This window comes from Dermacentor andersoni, chromosome 7, assembly GCF_023375885.2.
Source record: "Dermacentor andersoni chromosome 7, qqDerAnde1_hic_scaffold, whole genome shotgun sequence".
In the NCBI taxonomy this organism is placed as follows: Eukaryota; Metazoa; Arthropoda; class Arachnida; order Ixodida; family Ixodidae; genus Dermacentor; species Dermacentor andersoni.
This window is the reverse complement of record NC_092820.1, coordinates 151,392,116-151,412,974: the sequence shown is the minus strand read 5'-3', so window position 1 is coordinate 151,412,974 and position 20,859 is coordinate 151,392,116. Positions and strand designations below refer to the sequence as shown.

Here is a 20,859-nt window from a genome sequence, read left to right as displayed (position 1 = left end):
GTTACACATTTCTTTCGTCGCACATTGCGAGAAATCTCTGAAGTACCACGGCAGAGACCGAAGTTTGTGCGACCATCAGTCGCACGACCTAGAGCAAGCATTGCATGGAATCATGTACTCGACACCATTGCTGCCAGAACTGATGCTTCACAATTCAAGATCACCTTGCAAAATCGGTTGTATTTTTTATTGCTACTAGCTGCACGGAGTTTTCCCATTCATTTCTTTCGGCAGTGCCTTGGGGCCCTGAAAGTATCTAATCAATAAGTAAATAACATTGCAACACTGGACCGTAAACAAACATTGAGGCTATATATAATGAGGCTACATATTTTGGGCCCAATGCAAATTTAGCATCAAATCACACCCATGATTCAGGCGTTCGAATATTGAAACGATGGAATAGAACATTCGCGGCGTGCTGGCTTCAAAGAACGAACTTTCTTTTCTGCTAAGATTTGTAGCCGTGGACAGAAAAGGAGTAAAAAAATAAATTATTTCCTTTAATACACCTAATGGTATATCGAAACAAAAAAGGAGCTCGTAAATGATCAAGACATTTAAAGTCACCATAGTTGCTGATCTGTAGTGGGCATGCGCTTGAAGCGGCCAATCGGCTATAAGCAAGGTCCCTCTTCAACGACGGGCATGCTACAAAGGTATTATAAAGCACAAGGCAAGGCAGATAACCGAATGTGCGAAAAAAGAACGATTACGATATTTTCGAATTAGACCCTTGGCAAGAGTTATGAATTGAACTGGTTGACATATTCAATTTTGTAAGTTATAAAAATTTCGTGCGCATGACAAAGCCACAAACGGTAATGTGTGTTAGCGTTTTAGTTATAGCGAATACTTATTTCAAACCGAAACAGGTATTTGGAACACTCGAAAAGGGCAATACTGTCCCATTCTGTCTTTTTTTTTTTTGCGGGTGTGTGTTTTGCTTACATTGAACGAAAACAAATGAAGTCGCACAATGAAGTCAAACCAACTGGCCCGCCTTTGTCTTTTTCGCGCTTTAGGTTTGACGAATATTTGGAACGGAAGCACGTGTCTAAAAGCGGTAGAACGAGGAACGTCGATGAGATCCGCGACATTCCTCGTTCTACCACTGTTTATTCACTTCAGCTAGGCCTCCATCTTCCTGCTAACCTCTCTCTTGTTTAGAATAGAAGCAACCACTACGAATATTCGAAAATGACAACGGTGTGCCGTTGTGTCGCTTTCGCCGTGGCGTGTTTGCGCTTGAGACGTATACGTACCATACGTATATATCACGTATATACCACGTATACATCACGTATATACCACGTATATATCCCGTATGTATCACTTATATATCATACCTATATATCATACGTATATATCACGCATACGTCGAGATGCACAGAGGCATTTCGAATATTCGAAAAGCAATATTTCGAATATTCGCGCATTCCCGCAATTAACACACAGTCGCAAGAGGGATTTGATAACTAGCGAGGAAATAAATAAATAAAAAGACAACGTTGGATAGTGTGTCTATTTCACGTCAAGCCTGGATTGGTGACACGAGGAAGCGCTCGGGCGCTATCCGAGCGTTAGTGATGGCGATGACGCTCGGCTGCTGTCAAGTAGTGGACTGCGCCTTGGCCTTCCTGGAGGAGACTCGCTTGACGGAGCCAAGGACCAGCACCGCGTCGGGGTCCTTGTTCATGACCAGGAACATGAAGGGGCGGTCAACGGTGAACCTGACCGGCTCCGGTGATGCCGCAGAACTGGGCGCGGACGACACTGTGGTGCTCTGGGGTTCGGACGAGGGCGCCACCTAAGGATTAAGACCGGAGTACGCGTTTCGATGGCCGTAAGAGACCCGAGTCCGTTTCAATACCGTCAGTAAGAGCAGAGTCCTTCTCTGGTAAGAGACTGGAGACCATCTCAATACCCGTCAGTAGGAGACCAGAGTCCGTTTCAATACCCGTCAGTAAGAGACCCGAGTCAGTTTCAATACCCGTCAGTAAGAGACTCAAGTCCGTTTCAATAACCGTCAGTTAGAGACCCAAGTCCGTTTTAATATCCATCAGTAAGATACCCGAGTCCGTTTCAATACCCGTCAGTAAGAGAACAGGCCTTGTGGGGCCGGGTGTAAGAAAAAGCGATAACCGTAGCGTCTACCAGTCGGAGACTAGAAAGGTGACAACAGACGAACGCTACACTGACTACTTTGCGCCCGTCTTGTAAACGCTATACCATTGTTGCTTTAGGTCATAGAGTTTCATATTAGTATACCTAGAGGCAAATCTGGAGCTGCGGTCGTTCAACCATCATGGGAATGATGGGAAGTACAGGCTTCGGATTGGCATTCTATTGACTGGCGAACTAGTCTACAAGTATTTTTTTGGTAGTTTTGGTTTCGCTCCAAGCGCAGTTGCTATAACCTGCAGTGGGACAGTGCAACGCAAAGCTATCTGCCTTTGTTATGTTGCTCGGAGTGGCGATAGCGCGCTGGGCCAGCGACTGGGACGATGCTTGTGTCGCGGTGTGGCGTCGAAGCCGTGACGAGAAAGCGGCGGCATCGTAAACGTTGAAAGAACACTTTTTGAGCGTTTGGACCTTGGTTTGTTAAGTGTGTTGGGTTGGCGCTGTAGCGTTACGTGCTTTATGAAACTTCAGAATAGAAAAAAGAAGGCACTACTGCTGCAAGACATACACAGTTGTACTTCTAGTAGCTTGACAATCCAATTTTATTGAGGGCTTCAATATGCATTGCTCGTTTATGTGCTCATTGAAATGCGTGTTTTAGGACTTTGAGAACACAATCTTACTTGTGGTAGGAAAGGTTGCTGCTTCTTGGGTGCAGTCAAGTGTCGCAAAATGGGTAAGTGCAAAGCCACGCCATAACGCTTCGGAAGCGGTACGTCAATATAAAATATGATGAAGCATAGCCGTAGGAGGCCACTAGCGTCCTAGCTAGCACTGCAGCAGATGTGCTTAAAAGTACTTGAAGACGTTCAGCAATCGTGACAGCCGACGCAACCTTTCGAAAGAGTGAGAGAGTTCGCAAGTGCCTGTCGTCTGCGAGAAAAGTCTCGCGTTTGCAGCGAGCAGGCGTCGTAGCAGACGACACCTGTAGCATTCCGCTCAAGCGCGCAACGCTTTGTCACAATACAACATTTCTATTTCCAGAAATACTTGATGAGTATTTTTATATAAGTACATGCACGGTTGTTTTGCTGTTGCAAAAATGAATAAATAATTATTCTTTGGCGTTAAGTTGGGAACAGAATCGCACAAGTATGCATATCCTGGTGTGTCCTAGTGACAAACCATAGTAAACCATGCTTCCATCTCAAAGTCATACGAAGTTTATGTAGCGTGTTGTACATTATATAACATACTGCAGAAATATAATTAGATTTTACGCGATAATATTTGAGTATAGCTTTGTTTACTGCGCCAGAAGCAAACGCCACTAGTCTAAAGACCGAAGTCAATCCGAAGCCTGTACTTCCCATCATTCCCATGTAGGTTGAGGCAACGCTCATGAGAACCCCCGTAGACACTAGCGCCACATTTCCCTCTAGGGTATTTATTTAGAAACTCTATGCTTTAGGTATATGAACCGGCAAGCCAAAGAACAAGTTCGGCCAATCGACTGAGAATTTAGCCCGAATAAACGAAAACGATTAGTTGAGCAATGAATTAAAAATTTTGATTCGTAACTTTAGATGGGTGAGCTAAAGAAAAAATTAGCAGAACTGGTGATTTGTGTTTGCAAACATTGTAGCGAAAAAAAAGAAAAATGAAAAATAAACAATGGTAGTCTGAATCGGCAGTAGCCTGTCAGTGACATATTACGCCAGCGACGAGTGGACATATTAACCTCACTTCGACACAACTGAAGGTCCAGCAACAGGGGCGAGGAGGCTCGTTAACGTTTTCTAGAAGCAGAGAGCAAATTTGCGAATTAACAGTCATGACCAGCTGCAGTGAAGAGGCGCTTGCAGGCGCATTGTATTTTTTCTTCGCTGCCTTAAAGTGCAGAGCACATGGGGGACTTCTATCCTGAGAGACCTACAGGCAGTCGGAACATTCCAAAAGGACTTAGTTTAGAATAAGCTTAGCATGATGAAGTTTTTTTTTTTTACTTCATTTTCGTCAATTTCGATGTAGGAAGTTCACTGCTAGAATTTCGCGCTCAAACCTCGAGCGGCTGGTATACGTCAACGTGACGTCGTGTATTTCAAGGTATCTTTCTTTTTCGTGTTTAGGCCTTTGTGAGAGAGCAAATGTTCTCTAAACTCGTTACGTTCAGTCGTTAACCCTTTGAAAATACCATGTAGTTCAGCTTTAAGATAAAAGATTACTGCGGATCCCGCGCACTTGTGGTAATCGTTGTTCTGCGAAGCATTTTCATAGGCCAGTGCGCACACATTGTTGCGAACATTTGCACCAGCAACGAAATATAGAACACACTTGGTCACTGGAATATATGTTAGCTCTGTGTTTCGTCTCCTTGGCGTCTCTGCGTCACCACGCGAAGCTACCAATCTGGCTGCCCGCGTTTACGCCTTGGGAGCAGGGTCTCAACTGTATCGCTGCAAGCCCCGACTGCCGAAACCCAGCTGATTCTGATCTTTCATATATATATATATATATATATATATATATATATATATATATATATATATATATATATATATATATATATATATATATATATATATATATGTATCATCACCTAGGGAGAGCTGGCCTGCGTCTCGCGAGGACACGACTTCGTATGCAAGGGCCGACTCCAAACACAGAGGAGCGGTTGTCCTCTTGGCGGTCTTAGAATGGGCGGACGACTATACGGCAGTAAAGCTTGCTTACGTCTCGCGGACCGTATGCGGTAAGGGTCGTATAAATAGAGAGCTTTAGTTTAGTGGGCGCAAGCGGCTTGCGTACGCAAGTAGGGGCGACGCTACTGCGCATGCGCAGACCGCTATGTCTGGGCCTGTGCATGCGCAGTACCGTGGCCCCTAGTTCTTGCGTGCGCAAGCCGCTTGCGTCCCCTAATCTAAAGCTCTCTAATGAGATCCCGCTAACTTGTGGGAAAGTCCTGCGTAGGGCAGGTGGGACGCTGAGTAAAATATTGCGCACTGGAGCATCGGCTGACTCTCAAAAAATAATGAAACGGCCAATTTGCCCGCGCATTGCGCGTGCCTGCACCTAGCTTGAGGCGCAATTTAATCTTGCCACGGTATTAGGAAGAAACAAGAACGCATGTGCCCGAGAGATTTTGGAAGCGTCTTTAATCAAATGAAGAGGTAGCGCCTGTGTAACTTAGGTGACACATCTATATCGCTATTCAGTGCAGAAATGACTTTTTTTCTTTTTTACTAATCAGCTGAGTCAGAAAGCTCTGTGGGGATGCGGGTAAGGGTATGCATCTTTCCATTTATCTACGCCTGCGCATTTGGGCTCTGTCGTAACGTTCCATTTTGTAACGCGCTCAAGGTTGCAATAAACCGGTTGGTAGTAGGCGCTTGGTCTTTATCTGCGTCTTTATCTTGTGCTGCGTCCCGTTTGCCGATTTTGTGCACTTAGCAATCATTCATCCTTTGCGAACCTCCTACCAATTTTTCCGGACCTTGATCAGGCGCTGCTGTCTCGCCGAATAGCTCATACCTTTAAAAAAATCAGAATTACGTGTTCAATGGATGGGATTGAACCTGCATATTTGTTCTTCAGCGCAAGGTCCAGTGCATTCATGTAAAGTTATTTAACTGTAACAAATGTATTCAAAAGCCCATCATAACTTTTGACTGATGGGGATATATATATATACGTCACGTGACCACGATTACCTTTCCTCCCCTGGCGTTCGCGTGGAACACGGTGACATGCGTGAGCGTGGACACGAACAGGCTCTTGTCGTCGCTGATCCCGCCCAGCTGGCCGCGGCTCTTGAACACCTCTCCCGTGCCCAGCATAGACACGATGCGCGCCAGCTCGGTGTGCCGCTTCAGACGGAGCACGGGCATCGTCACCTAAATATGGGCCCAAAAAGAAAAGACGCGGAGTCGGAACCACGTGTACATCACAGGTTCGGGCCTCACATTAGAGTGTTCGAGCATGTCCGTGTACTGGTGTAATCGACGCGTAATGGTGTAAGCCCCAACCAGAGTGCGCGTCGGAAAGCGTCAGCACGCGCCGCGCTGCACACGGCGCGACGTCGCGCCCGATGGAGGAAGAGGGCACGCACCCACACGACGCGTTGAGTTGCCGAGCATCGTTTGTATTTTGAGTTTCTGTTGCGGTGGCATAATGTTGACAGGTAGGCATGTTCAATGTAGTCCGGCGGACACGTTAGCTAATTTGTTAAACAAGGCAATTAACCGTCTAAAATGTAACTTTAAATTCCTTTTTTTTGAAGCTATTAGTCCAATGCTAGTTATCAAACAGCTTCGTTCCGGAAGTCACATTGGCTCACCATATTCATCTGGGGCCGCGTCACGCAGGTGAGAAGGGCAGCAGCTTCAGGCGCGGGCGTACAGATTTAGGAGAGCTATAGGTATCGACGCCGCCACGCGTCAACGCGCGACGCGGTTACCGCGCCTGACGCCGAACGCGTCCAGACGTGAGGCGACGCGTGCAGGCAGGTTCCGACGCGTACGTCTGGTTGGGCTTTTACATTGTAAACTACGTATTACAAGATTCATTTTATTACTGATTTCACCGCAACGTAGTTCTTTTTCGTTTTTTCACTGGTGTTCTCGTTGAACGAAACTATACAAAATACGACTGCATGTTGACGATTATGTCGACGCCTATACTTTTAGACAAGCATCTGTAGCATAATATGTTTAGTCACTGCAATTATAGCTCCTACAAGTCTTTTGGCAGGTATATGCTGCCTATTCTACTACCATCCACACGCATCCGAAGGCCCGCCGTAATCCGCAAAGGGTAACACTTTACGGAGAAGTTAAAACCGTCTATTTCGCAGCATTTGCTGTGAGGGGCACCTTCCGTGTCATTTTGCTTCGTGTGACACGTTGGTGTGTCACACCAACGTGTCAGACTCTCAGACTCTGACTCTGAGGAGCAAGAAGAAAGGTTATGCCCTCCCCAAGGAGTAACAACACACAAGAAGCGGTCAACGCGACACATCTCCTCTGGAAGTGCACCGGCACAGAATCGGCATCCGAGAAAGCCACCTTCCTAGAGGAACCGGTATCACCTACTGACCCGCCAATCTAATTCACTCCCCTCCTACATATCGCGGACTCTGGCTTGGATTCCCTGAATTAGGCGATGCGAGATCAACCTGAGCCTGCGGAGCCAGTATCCACATTTTAAAACAAAGACGTTAACAGCACCATCACTGTCCCAGTGAAACGACGACCAACGAAATGCGCTCACCTCGACCTCTCGTTCCTCGAGTTTAGCCAGGCACTGCAGCAGCTTGGCCGGCGTCAACCTGTGCTCAAACGCTGCGAGGCGCTCCATCCGGGGAAGGAACACTACCATCGTCTTGCTGGGGTCCTGGTACGGGATCTCCAGCGCCGTTGCATCCAAGTCGCCGCAGTCGCCTACGGGGAGCACAACCTTCGGCGTTATCCAAAACTAAGTAAGACGGCGTAATGTAAATGGCTCCGGGATAATGCTGACCACGTGGAGGCACATTAACACGTACCTAGATGCATAAGTACTCGGCCGTACGTTCCTTATTTGATTAGGCGCCTCGCCTCAAACTCGCGTTCCCTAGTTCGCGTTTCGAACAAAAAAGTAAAAATGGGGATGGACATGACTGCAATAAGGGGTTGATCGTTATCGATGCCTGCGCGATTTTCCGCCATCCATCGCACCGCGAAGTCCTCGTAGGAATCAAGGCCCCCCATCGACACGTGGCCTCTGCTGCGACCGGGAGTCGCGCCCACGACCCCTCACCTATGCGGAACGTGCCATGCCGGCGCATGACGCGCACGGCCCGCATCTTGTTGGGCGTCTCGTGGAAGTCGCCGATGCCCGGCTCGAAGCGCTGCCGCCATCGGCCCTTGACGAACAGCACCGCGATGGAGACGAGCAGGACCGGGTCGCGGCCCGTGTTCGGCGGGAACTCGAACACGGCGTACTCGCGGAAGGCGAACGCCGTCAGCGCGCGGATCCACAGGTCCATGCGGATGACGGCGCTGCCCATGTCCGCCTGTGTGGAATGTATATATGGAAGGCGCTTATAAATGGAAGCGGCATATAGCGCAGTAATGTTGGTGTGTCTATTTATTGCCCACTTAAATATACTGTGAGCGCCCGTATATTTGAGCGCGCCTCCGGCGCCTCCTTTACGCCTATAGACACGACACCAGGACCAAGCGAGGCCCGGGCTCATACGCTAGTGCTTTTTCTCTCTCGTTCCCGCCGCCGGTGCAGAGGCGCGCGTTTCGGTTGGGCGATGTAATAAACGTGCTCTCTTCAAGAAGTTATGTAGCCTCGACTTGCCATGGCACGCTAACATACCTAGCCTACTCGCCCGGGCCGGCCCTCACAATACTGATTGTTAGCACTGGTTCGTGAAGACTCTTGTCTGAAGCCTCTTGTGTGTCATACGGATAATCGCGCAAAAAAAAAGAAGGAAAAAAAGTGCGAAAGAAAGGCTCACTGGTATACGCCTGGGCTGATGGGACAATTAGGAGTGCCGTCTTTAACAGACATCATGCCACGTACGTTATGAGTATACTTCCCGGAATTCGTTAGCCACGTTCTCTATCGCGTTATATATTACTTACCATACTACCACGCCATATTACCATGTCCTGTTTTACCACATCATATTACGCACAACCGAAGTGGTGATTTGTGAGCAGGAGCACGTACAGTCGGTGTAAGATGATTATGGGTCAGGTATCTAAAAAAAAGAATAATGTTTAATTCTCGAGTCCTTTGTGCGTAGAGTTAATATAAGCATTGTGACAGTCGCCAGTAAAAGTGGACAGCGCCACATTGTTCTGATGGAGTATAGTATAGCCTGAAAATTCGAATACTAGGCTGCCTGCCCCCGGTTTTCTCAGGTTCCGGTTCTTTCTGAGATACCACGGCCCGTAAGCTTTTGACGCCGAGTGTATACATCAGCGGCGCTGCGTCTAAAAAGTGAGACCTGAAAGTTGCTATCATGAGTTATTTCAGTCGTAGTTTTACGCGAAGAGCATATTACTTTGTTGTTTTGGTAATCGGGGTTAGATGTCAGGTCGGGCCAAACGCCCCCTCATATATATAACAAGCGGCGCCTTCTTTTAAATTGAAGATTTCATAGGGAGACCTCCTGGACGTTACTGACCGACGCTAGAGTTACTAGCATATACAGTAACTCTAACCGTCGCTGTCGCGGGGTGGTCCTATTGCCGTTTTGCCGAACAGCTCATAGATAGGGCACCACTCATGTGACAACGAATAGAGTTACATGGTACTGTCCATACAGATTTGCCGGTCATCGGCTCTGTTCTCAGCACGTAATTACGCAACGAAACGACAAACATCACCTTATTAAGCATCCTCATTGCAACAAATTATACGCCTTAAATAGCATAATTCTGATATTAAGGCGTAGTCTTAGTACATGTTACTTGGTCCGCTATCAAGGTAGTTAAATGGTGTTGTTAACGAACTTGAATATTCATTAGTCTTGTTATCCCCCTGATCTTGTTTTTTTTTTTTACTTGAGTATGTAAGCTGTTTGCTGTTATATGTAAGATGTGAAGTAGATTGAGATATTGTATTTCGGTATTCCTTGCTCTCTGTTTTCTCTACTTTGTGTATTAAACTTAGTTTTTTGTTTCTTATATTTAGTGTATACAGCGTGCTGTAGTGCTTGAATTGTGAGCTACCACGGAAAACCGTGCATCCGCTGTACCGCTCCTTCTGTTTTACAGGTATTGGGGCTGCTTATGCTGCGCCGATCAGCTTTTTCTTTTTTCCCCACGCCCCGCACCAGACGCCTTGCGTAAGCGTCTTGCGTAAGCGTTTCCTATGCGACGAGGAACAAAAATATCTCATCGTTGCTTGCATGACTTTCGCTCACTTCGAAGAAGTCCGGCTCAGTGCGACACCAGGGGGACAGCGAGGCCACGTACGCGGCCAGCATGTTCAGGTTCCGGTCGCGTATCAGCGCCAGGTCGTGCGTGGCGCTGAAGCCCTGCCGGTGGTGGTTGGGCCACGAGGCGAACAGTTGGTCGTGGCAGCGCGCGAAGTAGGCGACCGCGCGCGGAGCGTCGGACTCGTTCAGGTGCAGCAGACGCGCGAGATGGCGCGCCGCGCGACCCCTGGCGCCGTGGAAGAGCGCGATCAGGGCGCCCGCTGCGAGAAACGGCGAGAAGAGGATGTTCTTGGAGCCGCCCACCTCGCGCAACTTCTGGTGCAGCTCGATGGTGAAGGCGAGCAGAGCGCTCGTCATGGTCGGGGCCAGGGCCGTCACCTCCTCCGGGGTCACGCTGCGTGAAAAAAAGGACGTCAGGTTGGACGCCGAAAGAAAGCGTTGCCAAACTATGCACGCACCAAGTTGGCACGCTCACATACTAGTGCACTCACTCACTCCTACTCGCTCGACACTGACTTCGGCAGACGTGGGCTAGAGGGCGCGCGAGTGAGAAACGCAGTAAATTTGATTATGAAGAACGGCTGAGGAATATGGAAGAAAGTAAATGGGCTGCGAGAGTGGTCAGGTATCTGTACAGGAAAAACATTGATTCACAGTGGAGGAAAAGAACTAGGGAACTTACCAGCAAGTATGCGGCCTGTAGAGTGGGCAACACAGCAACAAAGAACGTCAAGCGGAAAGTCAGAGAGGCTGAAATAATTTCATTTGTGGCGGCAATGGAAGATAAACTTGCCATGAGTGACTGCTTACGAGGAAAAAACGAAATCGGGAAAGAAACAATTTATGATAACTCAAAGGGAAGCTCACTACTTTTCGAAGCGAGATCACGATGCCTTAGAACACGCAACTATAAAGCGAGATATAATGAAGAAGAAGAATGTGCTTGCTGCGGTAAAGCTAGGGAAACGACGGAGCATGTGTTATTATAATGTGAAGACATCTGCCCAGCGGTCGGTTTAGGCAGCACTGGACTCCTTGAAGCCCTCAGGGTTCAGCGAGAGCATGGGGAAAGTAAACATGTCCGCAATAGAGATTAGTAAGGCGATTGGAAGATTGGTGGAAGAAAAGTAGGGAAACGACAAAAGAACGGAGACGTAAAAAAAAAACAAAGTTCACAATAGGGAGTCAAAAAATTTGGTTATGGAAATTCACCGTGCGTTTTTTTTTCTTTTTTTTTTCTTTTTTTTTTCTTTTTTTTTTTTTTTTTTTTTTACCTAGGTAGGACATCGGGCAGTATAATAGCAAGAGCTTGGTGGCGCAACCCCCCGTCCCGTCCCAAAGGGGACTTGCAAAAACTTGTTGACACCTTCCAGGAAAACGCGAAATCTTGCCACTCGTCAGTTCAGCACGTCCGCTGTGCACCTGAAGCGCGCTCAGACATACCGGCAAGGCGCCAGATGAGAGACGGCGCTGTGATCGCAAAATGGTGGCCGGCTATAAATAAAGCTGTGAATTAAATAATTGTGAATTACTTCGCAGTTTAAAGTGCGATATGATAGCGCAAGACCGGCAGTTCGTCTGATAACGTCTGCGGAGTGCACTCAAAGGACGCATTACAAGAACAATCATACACTTCAGGAGCCACAGACAGTCATTACCCGGCCACAATGCGCAGATAACTCCAGCAACCAAGCCTCCAACGAGTATTAAATAAACATGCAACGCCGTTTTGCAAGACACGTGTTCAAGCCAATGATGTACATTTCCAGTAAATCCTGTAAATGAACACTGCCGCTGCCGTAAGTAAAGCTTCCAATTTTAGGAGCACCACTTCCACTGCACAGTTACTTTTCGGACAGCCAGCGTATACAGAACCGAACTCATATTCTGCTAAAATTAGAGAGACGGGCGCCTATTTCGAAGCCAGTCTTGAACGCCTGTTGCAAATTGACGGTACTGATAAGACGATCTTTGTAAACGCCCTCGGTGCGAGGATTAGGAAAGACTCACGCGACTCGCTCCTGCCGCTGTTCGGGTTCATCGGTCGTTTGAACGGGAGCCATGGGCTTCGCCGAAGACGCACACGATTGGACGGACCCCGGTGGCCGCGCTTGTTGCTGCTGCTGCTGCTTCTGGGACGGTTGTTCGGCCTTCTGGCTGGCACCCTTCTCCATGGCGGAAGACGAATTCGCCGGCCAGCCCGGTCACGCGGCACCGTGCACGGGCTGGTTTGGTTGGTTGTCGATGTTGATTTCTCAAATCATGGCTCCTACCGCACAACGCACATCTGGTATAGTGGTTTACAGTGAGCTTGGTTTTGATGATGATCGATTATCTTTATTCGTGTCCGCTTCGAAACGGGGGTGGCGACGAATAGTCGGCTTAAGCTAAAGACGGTATTATGTACACGCACAGCAGTCTACCACATTGTCTATCCCTGCTTCATCTTTTCTCTAGTCTTCAAGACCTCTATCTCCATGCTGCACAGTTACATACGCCGGCGCTATACCGTAAAGGCGCGGATGTAAGCCGACCTAATGCGGAAGCGTGGCCCCGTGCGGCGCTAGTTGGTAACGTATATTAATAAAAACTCGGAGCGCTAAAAACACGAAAGACGTAAAGAGAGAAACCAGAGCACGTGTGGTGTGTGTTTCTTTCTCCACGTCTTTCGTGTTTTTAGCGCTTGAAGTTTTTATTAAAAGCCGATGCTCTTCAGTCTAGCGTCACGGCGCTTCCGGGCGTGACCGCCCTTACAAAAATGAGGTTGGACAGCCTATAGACCATTCTGCAGGAATTTTGTGGAGACGTTGTAGGAATTAAGTGTAGTCGATAAAATTGTAAAGCAATTTCTATAAAGAGTCTGTAAATATCTTACGTACATTTGGTGAACAGAGATTTACTAGATGATAGTCTGCAAAAATTTGTGAGACCATGAGCCCTTAGGTTACCTGCAGAATAGTCTGCGTGGTTTGTCTATATAGACATTCTAGGGACAGTAGCCGATGAAATGTGTAAACTCCACAGGTTCTTAGACTAAGTATAGACTCTGCCATAAATTTTCTTTACGCAGTCTATAAAAATTGTCTATTGACAGTCTAGTAGTCTTATAGACAAATGGGAATGGCCACTTCAAAGACTTTCTAAAATGTTTTGTAAAGGCGGACGCGTTCGGCGCGCTTTGACAAGGCCCGGCACAGGACCACAAATGTCCTGTACAGAAATAAACATGCCGCACGGGAAAGGGACAAAACGCAAAAGACCTACTAATACCATATGCTCCTTCGTGGGCACCGACATATGCGCAAAATCATGACAAGAAAAAAATAACAGAAAACCCCAGATAGGGAACCTTCTTTCACGTCGCATTGCACGTGGAAGCGAGCGCGATATTCAACGGCGTCCTAGATTTTCTACAAATTTCAGTATTTGGCGGGCCCTACTCTTGGGCCAGCTGAGTCGGCACAACAATAAATTTCGTCGTACGACCTGTACATAAAACGTAGACTGACGGGTATCTCAAAAACCCGTCCAAGTAAGAAAAAGAAATGGCCCGAACGAGTTGGAAATTTCAAATTGAAACGAATTGGATATGTCCAATTGTGTTTTGGAACACCTACTGGAAAATTACGACAGGTCTAATTGGATCAACTGTTTTTTTGAACCCAATTGGTCTCTGACTTGGAGTCGTTGGGACTCCAAGTCAGAGACCATGAAAAACAAAGGAAAATAAAATGAAAAACTTACATGGGCCCTAACCTTGGTATGACAATTCTTTCGAGAAGTATACTCATGCATGAACACACTACGGCAATACTCTTCATCGACATATCCTACATTTACCACATGGCTATGACAGATACATGTCAGGTGTTAAATGTGTAAGCAGTATTTGGCTGACCAAGTGGTACCAGTGCTTTACGAGAAATTTGCAAAATTTCAAGAGCGATTTTTAACTTGACAGAAAGCTAAATGCTTCTCTCCATTGATCACACCAAAATACAAAGATCTTTTACTGGAAAATGAACATTATAATTGGACTAATTTTATAATAAACTATTTTGTTGTTTCACGAGATTACTAATCTGTGGTGACTTCCAATCGGGTCCAGTTGGGACCAATTGACATACCAAGCTCCAGTGATGTCCAAGTGGAACCAACCAGACTTATCATGAAGCCCACTTGGAACTTGGGCCTCCGATGATGTCCAATTGCCACCAGTTGGGCAGGCTCCTTTGTGCTATAGTATATGATAGTCAACGGCTTTTTTGATTTACTTAAATTTATTTGGCCTACCATACGAGGGTATGGGACTATTCTTGGCCAATCCTCCAGAATGCGTGTGCCACTCTGAGAGAAGTAGAATCCTTAATTGTATTTGATAATAATACTTTACTCTTACTCAGAGAGGATCTGTTCAGGCATGCATGTAGGGTCTCAGAAGGCAGAACTGCCCATACCGGAGTGGTTTGCGTGCCTGCAGCCTGGGACCCGTGGGGGGAGCACTAAACTTGTAGAGGGGGACCGAGGTAGATTGTTCAGAGTCACAGCAATCCCTGTGCGGACTTCATTATAGGCACAAAGACTTCGAGTTCGAGAAGGAATGTCCTGGTAATAGCCGGTGGAAGCCATCGCCACAACGCAACAGCACGCGGCATCCAAGAGGAACCGTGTCTCTCCGTTCGAGGGAGATGGGGCCCAAAGCGATTTGTGCGAAGGTTTAGACGCGGCGCGCCCGCTAATGTCTGGTGGCCAAGAGCAAGAAGTCTGCACAGGACGCGGAACTGCGGCAGCCTGAAGTCGGGATGCAAGAGGTTGCCAGGAAGCAAATCGACGTAGTGCATTAGTTTAGACTTGCGTGTAGGAGAGGCGCTGCTTCATGGGCGTGCTGCGTGGCTATAGAAAATATAGGCGACCCAACCCTGTGCCCCAGCAAGGCGAGCCTGAAACGTCACAGATTGGGGTAGCCAGATAGGGGAGCAATGTTCAAGGATGGCCAACACCCGGGCAGTCTCCAGCAGCGGGAGAGATAGGATAGGATAGGATACACTTTATGGTTCTAATTTACAGCCATTGTTAGAATCGCACCGCTGGCACGAGTTGTTGGGGACTCGGTGCTGACGCCCGTTATTGCGAATGGGTCGCAAGCCCCAAGGGTAGCGTTGGCCTGGCGGCCTGGGGCACTGGAAGCATCCGAAGGTCCCGGCAAAGCATGAGAAGACTGGTAACAGAACAACTTGTTTATTCTAACATAGCAAAAGAGCGGCCGGTCAGGTCGACCGAAGTGGAGAGACGGGAGAGCACGTAACTCAACAGTACAAATCGGAGCCTCTCTCCTGGCGTCCGGGGGCAGCTGCTCTTATACTCTCGGCGTCGCGGTCCAAAAGGGAAGGTCACGGGATGAAGGTCACGGGATGAAGGTCACGGGACGGCGGAGCATGAGCCCACGACGGCGCGCACGGTCGAGCCGAGAGACCTGCTGAACCGAGTGCAGTGACGCATCGCCAACCCGCCCACACGACGGCGCGAACGGTTGAGCCGAGAGACCTCCAGGCTCCTCATTCGGGGAACTCCGCTCCCCGGCTGCCGCGCTTTGACAAGCGAGGGCACACACACACACACGCACACACGAAGACACGTGGCACTGAAACACGCCTGGACACGCTTGGCGGGGAAGCGTTGCGGCGGCGTCGCACGGGCCAAAATGTCCGCCGCTTTGAACGAAGCCCCGGCGTCCGTTGCATCCGCGCCGGCATTACCGCGCGTTGTAGGCGAAACGTAACACCATTCAGCGGTCAGACCGAGTGCTTCCATCTTCTTGTCGATGGTGACTCCCTTCTTGGAGGGTTGGCGCCCCTATTCCAGGGCACCACTGAGCGTGGGCAGCTCGTCCGGCATGGTGTACCAGCCCCCGTTGGAAGCATGGGTTGCCGCTGGAGAGCACACTCTACCACTGCTCCGCACTCGGATTTTCGATATTGTGGAATGTTTCGTTTTTGCTGCATTCCCACGTGATATGATAAAGGGTGGGTTTTGCGCCACACCATGGGCATATGTCCCTGTATTGGTTTGGGAACATTTTGCTTAGTATGTGTAGATTTTGGAAGGTTCCTGTTTGCAGCTTCCGCCAGCAAACTGCCTCTCATTGATTGAGCATGTTATGGGGCGGGGAGTATTTGACCCTCGTTCTTCTATGATAATTCAGTATTTCGGAGTACGTCGGGATCGCCGCCATGAAGTACTCGGAGTCTCCATTTAGGTCGGCTTGGTTAGTATGCTCGCGAGCGGTCCTATCGGCCTTCTGGTTGCCCTCAATTTCAGTGTGTCCCGGTATCCAGAAAATGTTGTGTCTAACTCGTCTTTCGTGTTGGCCAGCGCGGAGGAAAATTTGCAGCGCCTTTTGGCCAATTCTGCCATTGATGTAGTTACGGCATGCTTCCTTAGAATCCGTTAATATGGCAAGGGATTTGTTTGCGCGGTAACCCTCCGCGGCCGCTAGAGCAACAGCCATTTCTTCTCCCTCAGTTACCGTACAGTCCCGTGCCGACGCGCAAGTGATCTCCTTATAGTCCGAGCCAATTATTAGAGAGCTTTAGTTTAGGGGACGCAAGCGGCTTGCGTACGCAGGAACTAGGGGCGACGGCACTGCGCATGCACGGAGCCAGACGTAGGGGTCTGCGCATGCGCAGTAGCGTGGCCCCTAGGTCTTGCGTACGCAAGCCGCTTGTGTCCCCTAAACTAAAGCTCTCTACTGTCGCGCCGAATTTTTGCTCTGTTGTTCCTCGTTTCCAAGGATACACCGCGGCGTCCGTGTATGTTGTGTTCGCCTTGATTGCTAGATATTTCTCTACATATTTTGCCCTAGCATTCCGCCTGGCTGCGTGTAGGTTTGGGTCCGTGTTTCTTGGCAAGGACCCTACCCTGATGGTGCTGCGGTGCTCATCTGGTAGGTTTGTCGTTCTCTGTTCTTCCCTTTCTATTTCTTGAAGTCCCAGCTTTTTTAGAAGCTTCCTGCCCGTGGTAGTCTGCTGGAGTCTGAGTATCTGCGACCCTAATTGTGCATCTTTGAGCTCCTAGAACGTGTTATGGAGTCCGAGGGCTAACAGCTTCTCTGTCGAGGTGTTGGCCGGCAGATGAAGAGCTGTTTTGTAGGCTTTCCTTATGATGGCGTACTGCGCTTAACAAGTGCAAGCATTCAATGCGGCCTGCCTATACAGTGCGGTGCACCTGGATGGCAAAGGACTATCGCGAATCTAGCTCGCACTGTAGTTGCCTGGTGTGATGTGTCGTACTTCCCTGCGCATACACCTGTCATCAACATTCTTCATCTTCACTCTTCATAGGTAACCTTACAGGTATAGCATTTAATGAAGCGCTTCGCAAAAGCTGTAAAGACACACGATGGATTTTCTGGCCCACCGTATTGCGCACCGGATTTCTGCCGGACACCGCGGACATTGCCGACTGCAAAGAAATGATCTTGTTCGTGCAAAAGTAAAATAAAGAAATGGCCTTATTTGACGGAATGCTTGTCACCATCCCATCTTCAAGTGCAGACTGTCATTCTTTTCTCATCGAGGATATACGGGAAGCGGCAGCAAGAGATTTGGCACAAGAAAATCGCCTCAAAATGCAGGCGTCGCGCCCGAGCGAGCTTTAGTTTGTGGCTTTGGAGTTCGGAGCGCGGTAACTCCTTTCGATAAGCAAAACAGGATAATAGAGACGGAATCAAACAACGTATTTCGTTTTAAACGTGCAATGTCACGCGATACTCGATCGTAAAGCTGTTTGTATATCGTTCATCCGTAAGAACTACTTTGAAACTGGCGCCTTCGCGCTTGTTGAAAGCGCAGAACGCCGACCGCTACAGCAGTGTACGTACCTATTCGAACGATACCGCACACTTGACAGCGCTTTGACCACTGTCAAAACACGTGAGCAGTGGTGATTGGATTCATTAACCTCGTTTCACATCGAGTCGCAGTGAAACAGCGATTTGTGGTTACAGCACGCATGCGGCAAATGCCGTCAGAAGCAAGTAGTGTGCGGTGATTCAAGGAAACGCGAAGGCTCACAGACCGAGCGTGCGCCTTTCGAGGGAATTAAAACGTGAACATCGCGCACTAACTAACAGCAGTCGCCTGCAAAACAAGTAATGCTGTGCGGTTAAATAGCTCCCAAGAAGACATAACACTCAATCCGGCGTGGTCTAGTGGCTAGGATATCTGGCTTTCACCCAGAAGGCCCGGGTTCGATTCCCGGCGTCGGAAGGTTTTTTTTTCTTCTCTAACATTTTTTTTTTTTAATATAGTAGTATTACATTTGTTGACTTCGGCATCTTAATTGCGAAGTAGCAGACATGGGGACATATTTTTGCAAGTTTCTTGATGCTACGCACGCGTAAGTGTGATCGCCAACCTGAAAGGGAACAAGCGTCGTGTGTGTGTGTGTGTGTGTGTGTGTGTGTGTGTGTGTGTGTGTGTGTGTGTGTGTGTGTGTGTGTGTGTGTGTGTGTGTGTGTGTGTGTGTGTGTGTGTGTGTGTGTGTGTGTGTGTGTGTGTGTGTGTGTGTGTGTGTGTGTGTGTGTGTGTGTGTGTGTGTGTGTGTGTGTGTGTGTGTGTGTGTGTGTGTGTGTGTGTGTGTGTGTGTGTGTGTGTGTGTGTGTGTGTGTGTGTGTGTGTGTGTGTGTGTGTGTGTGTGTGTGTTCGTTTATTTATATTTTCCATCTTTCAAGCGGGCTTTAATCGTCACTGCATGCGACCACTCATACACTTGTCCTGAATATAACGCTGCGCGTATTCGATAAAAGATTTCGCGCTCACCGCTGTACTGTTCTTGCTCAATTTTTGTCGAACGATCGCATTTTGGCGTCGACTTCTTTTAGTGTAACACTTGGCGCAGTTAATAGCCTGGCTTTTAAGAAAAAGGTGCAAATTTGTCTGCACCAGTGGAGATGGGAGCTACTGCGGCGACAGCGCAAGCACAAACTTGTTTCGCTATATATGGCTATATATATGGCTATATATGGCTATATGGCTATATATGGCTATATGGCACTAGTTTCGCCGCCTGCCGTCAGCTGCAGAAAGCAGCGTTTCAGGGAGGGCAGTCGCCTGCTCCAGAAGTTGGCAACACGCGGCAGCCCTCCCTGAAACGCTGCTTTCTGCAGCTGACGGCAGGCAGCGACACAAGTTTATGCTTGCGCCGCGCGGCAGCAGCAGCAGCAGCTCGCTACTTGTTTACACGTGTGCGCGTACGGCATGCATATCGTTTAAACACTGTTTGTCCCTGCTTGTAGCGCATGTGTAAATGCAGGTTCGCATTTCTTTTCCCTTGACTATGTATAGAAGCCTCTGGCCTTCCACTGTATCGTTAGAGGTGTCAAATATGATCAGCGACTACACGTGTGTCTAGCGCCGAAATCATTAAAATTTTATTTCCGCGTTGTGTTTCAAACACATCGCGAAAAGGATCTTGCGTCGATTTACACAATGTAGTGGTTCCTGCGAGACCTGAACGTATCCCTTTAGCAATTTCTTGTCGCGATGTGTTGATCATTCGATAATTAATCATTTCGGTATACCACGAAACATGAGCGTCGTCGCGAAAATACCACTCAGCAGTGTACGAAATAAAGAATCTCACTTTTGTGATATTGCAGGATACACTTGATCTTACGCGTATGATTGCATTACGCAACCATTCTTAGCTGTTGATCAGGTGGCCTTCTACAGTGCGGATATCCCACTACTCAGAAATAATTTTGCCTCGCAAGTGAGAAAGTTGGCGCTTTGGTACTTTCACAGTACGGGAAATTGCATCCTTAAGGGTGTTTTCTCGTGTCTATAACTCCCACCCTTACAGTCATAGAAGTAGGTGCAAGTTTTGGCGAACTAATGCACTCATTTGAAAGGGTGAATTTTTTTCGGAATTTCAAGCATTACCACGTGTGTGTGTGCTGCCAGAATGCACATTGCATTTCATTTTCGCTAGCGATATCGTTTATTCTATCACTACCATAATCTTTCGGACGTCCGCGGAAGTAATCTCGATGTCTTTTGCGAGGTGTCCATGAAAAATGGGCGAAGAAAAACAATATTCGCGCAGCTTGAATTCGAACTGCAGAACTACAGATTCCGAGTCGGAAATGTTACGCCGCCGACATGACTGCAAGAAATAATAGAGCACCTTATGAGCAGTAGCGCATCTAGCTGCTCGACAGGCTGACTCCACGCGCCTCAATTTATCTATAAATCCCCATCAAGGTGAAACAACTTGAGCGAAGCTACCAGTAAGATGTGAAAGGCAGGAAGGAGACAGGAAGACAAAGCAAATGTGTATTTCCAGTGTACGATTGGGTCTCAATTTTCCTTGGAACAAATAGTACTCTACTACAAAGATTGAGGTAACCATTACGACACTACGGTGCCGAGTACCCCCCCTGAACTTTTACCTGCACAGGTCTGGTCTGGCTATATAGACTTTGGGCCCTTTACGCAACGAAAGTGAATCTCTGCAACACTTCTTTCTGACATGCCGCCGTTCCATTATTCAACGGAAAAGATGGCGTACTGGTGGAGTAGTCGGACATCTGCGACTAATTGCACATTAGGTCCGTGGTTGAAAGGGGACAGCAAACACTGGAGAGCTGCCTTTGAATCACAAAAGATGGACCATGAATGTGGTGATTTGGTACCAATAAACTCCAGAGCAGCACGGATAGCTGCGAGTTCTGCAGCCGTCGATGATGTAACGTGAGACGTCTTGAATTTGATGGTGACAGATTGAGCGGGAAGTACCAC

The 20,859-nt window shown here is 48.1% G+C and overlaps 1 protein-coding gene and 1 non-coding gene across 2 annotated transcripts; one reads left to right on the top strand and one right to left on the bottom strand.

Moving 5' to 3' along the window:
• Positions 1-1,511: 1,511 nt before the first annotated feature.
• Positions 1,512-12,252, bottom strand: LOC126534466 (ipis-1-like). Its single transcript, XM_055071957.2, has 6 exons — positions 12,071-12,252; positions 10,046-10,454; positions 7,921-8,176; positions 7,393-7,562; positions 5,835-6,017; positions 1,512-1,810 (listed from the first exon to the last, which is right to left on the bottom strand). Exons 1-6 carry the CDS (start codon positions 12,232-12,234, stop codon positions 1,613-1,615), a joined length of 1,380 nt encoding a protein of 459 aa, XP_054927932.2. The 5' UTR covers positions 12,235-12,252; the 3' UTR covers positions 1,512-1,612.
• A 6,003-nt stretch (positions 12,253-18,255) lies between these two features.
• Positions 18,256-18,327, top strand: TRNAE-UUC (transfer RNA glutamic acid (anticodon UUC)). The gene has a single exon. It is a non-coding gene; the product is annotated as a tRNA-Glu (tRNA).
• The last annotated feature ends 2,532 nt before the right edge of the window (positions 18,328-20,859 follow it).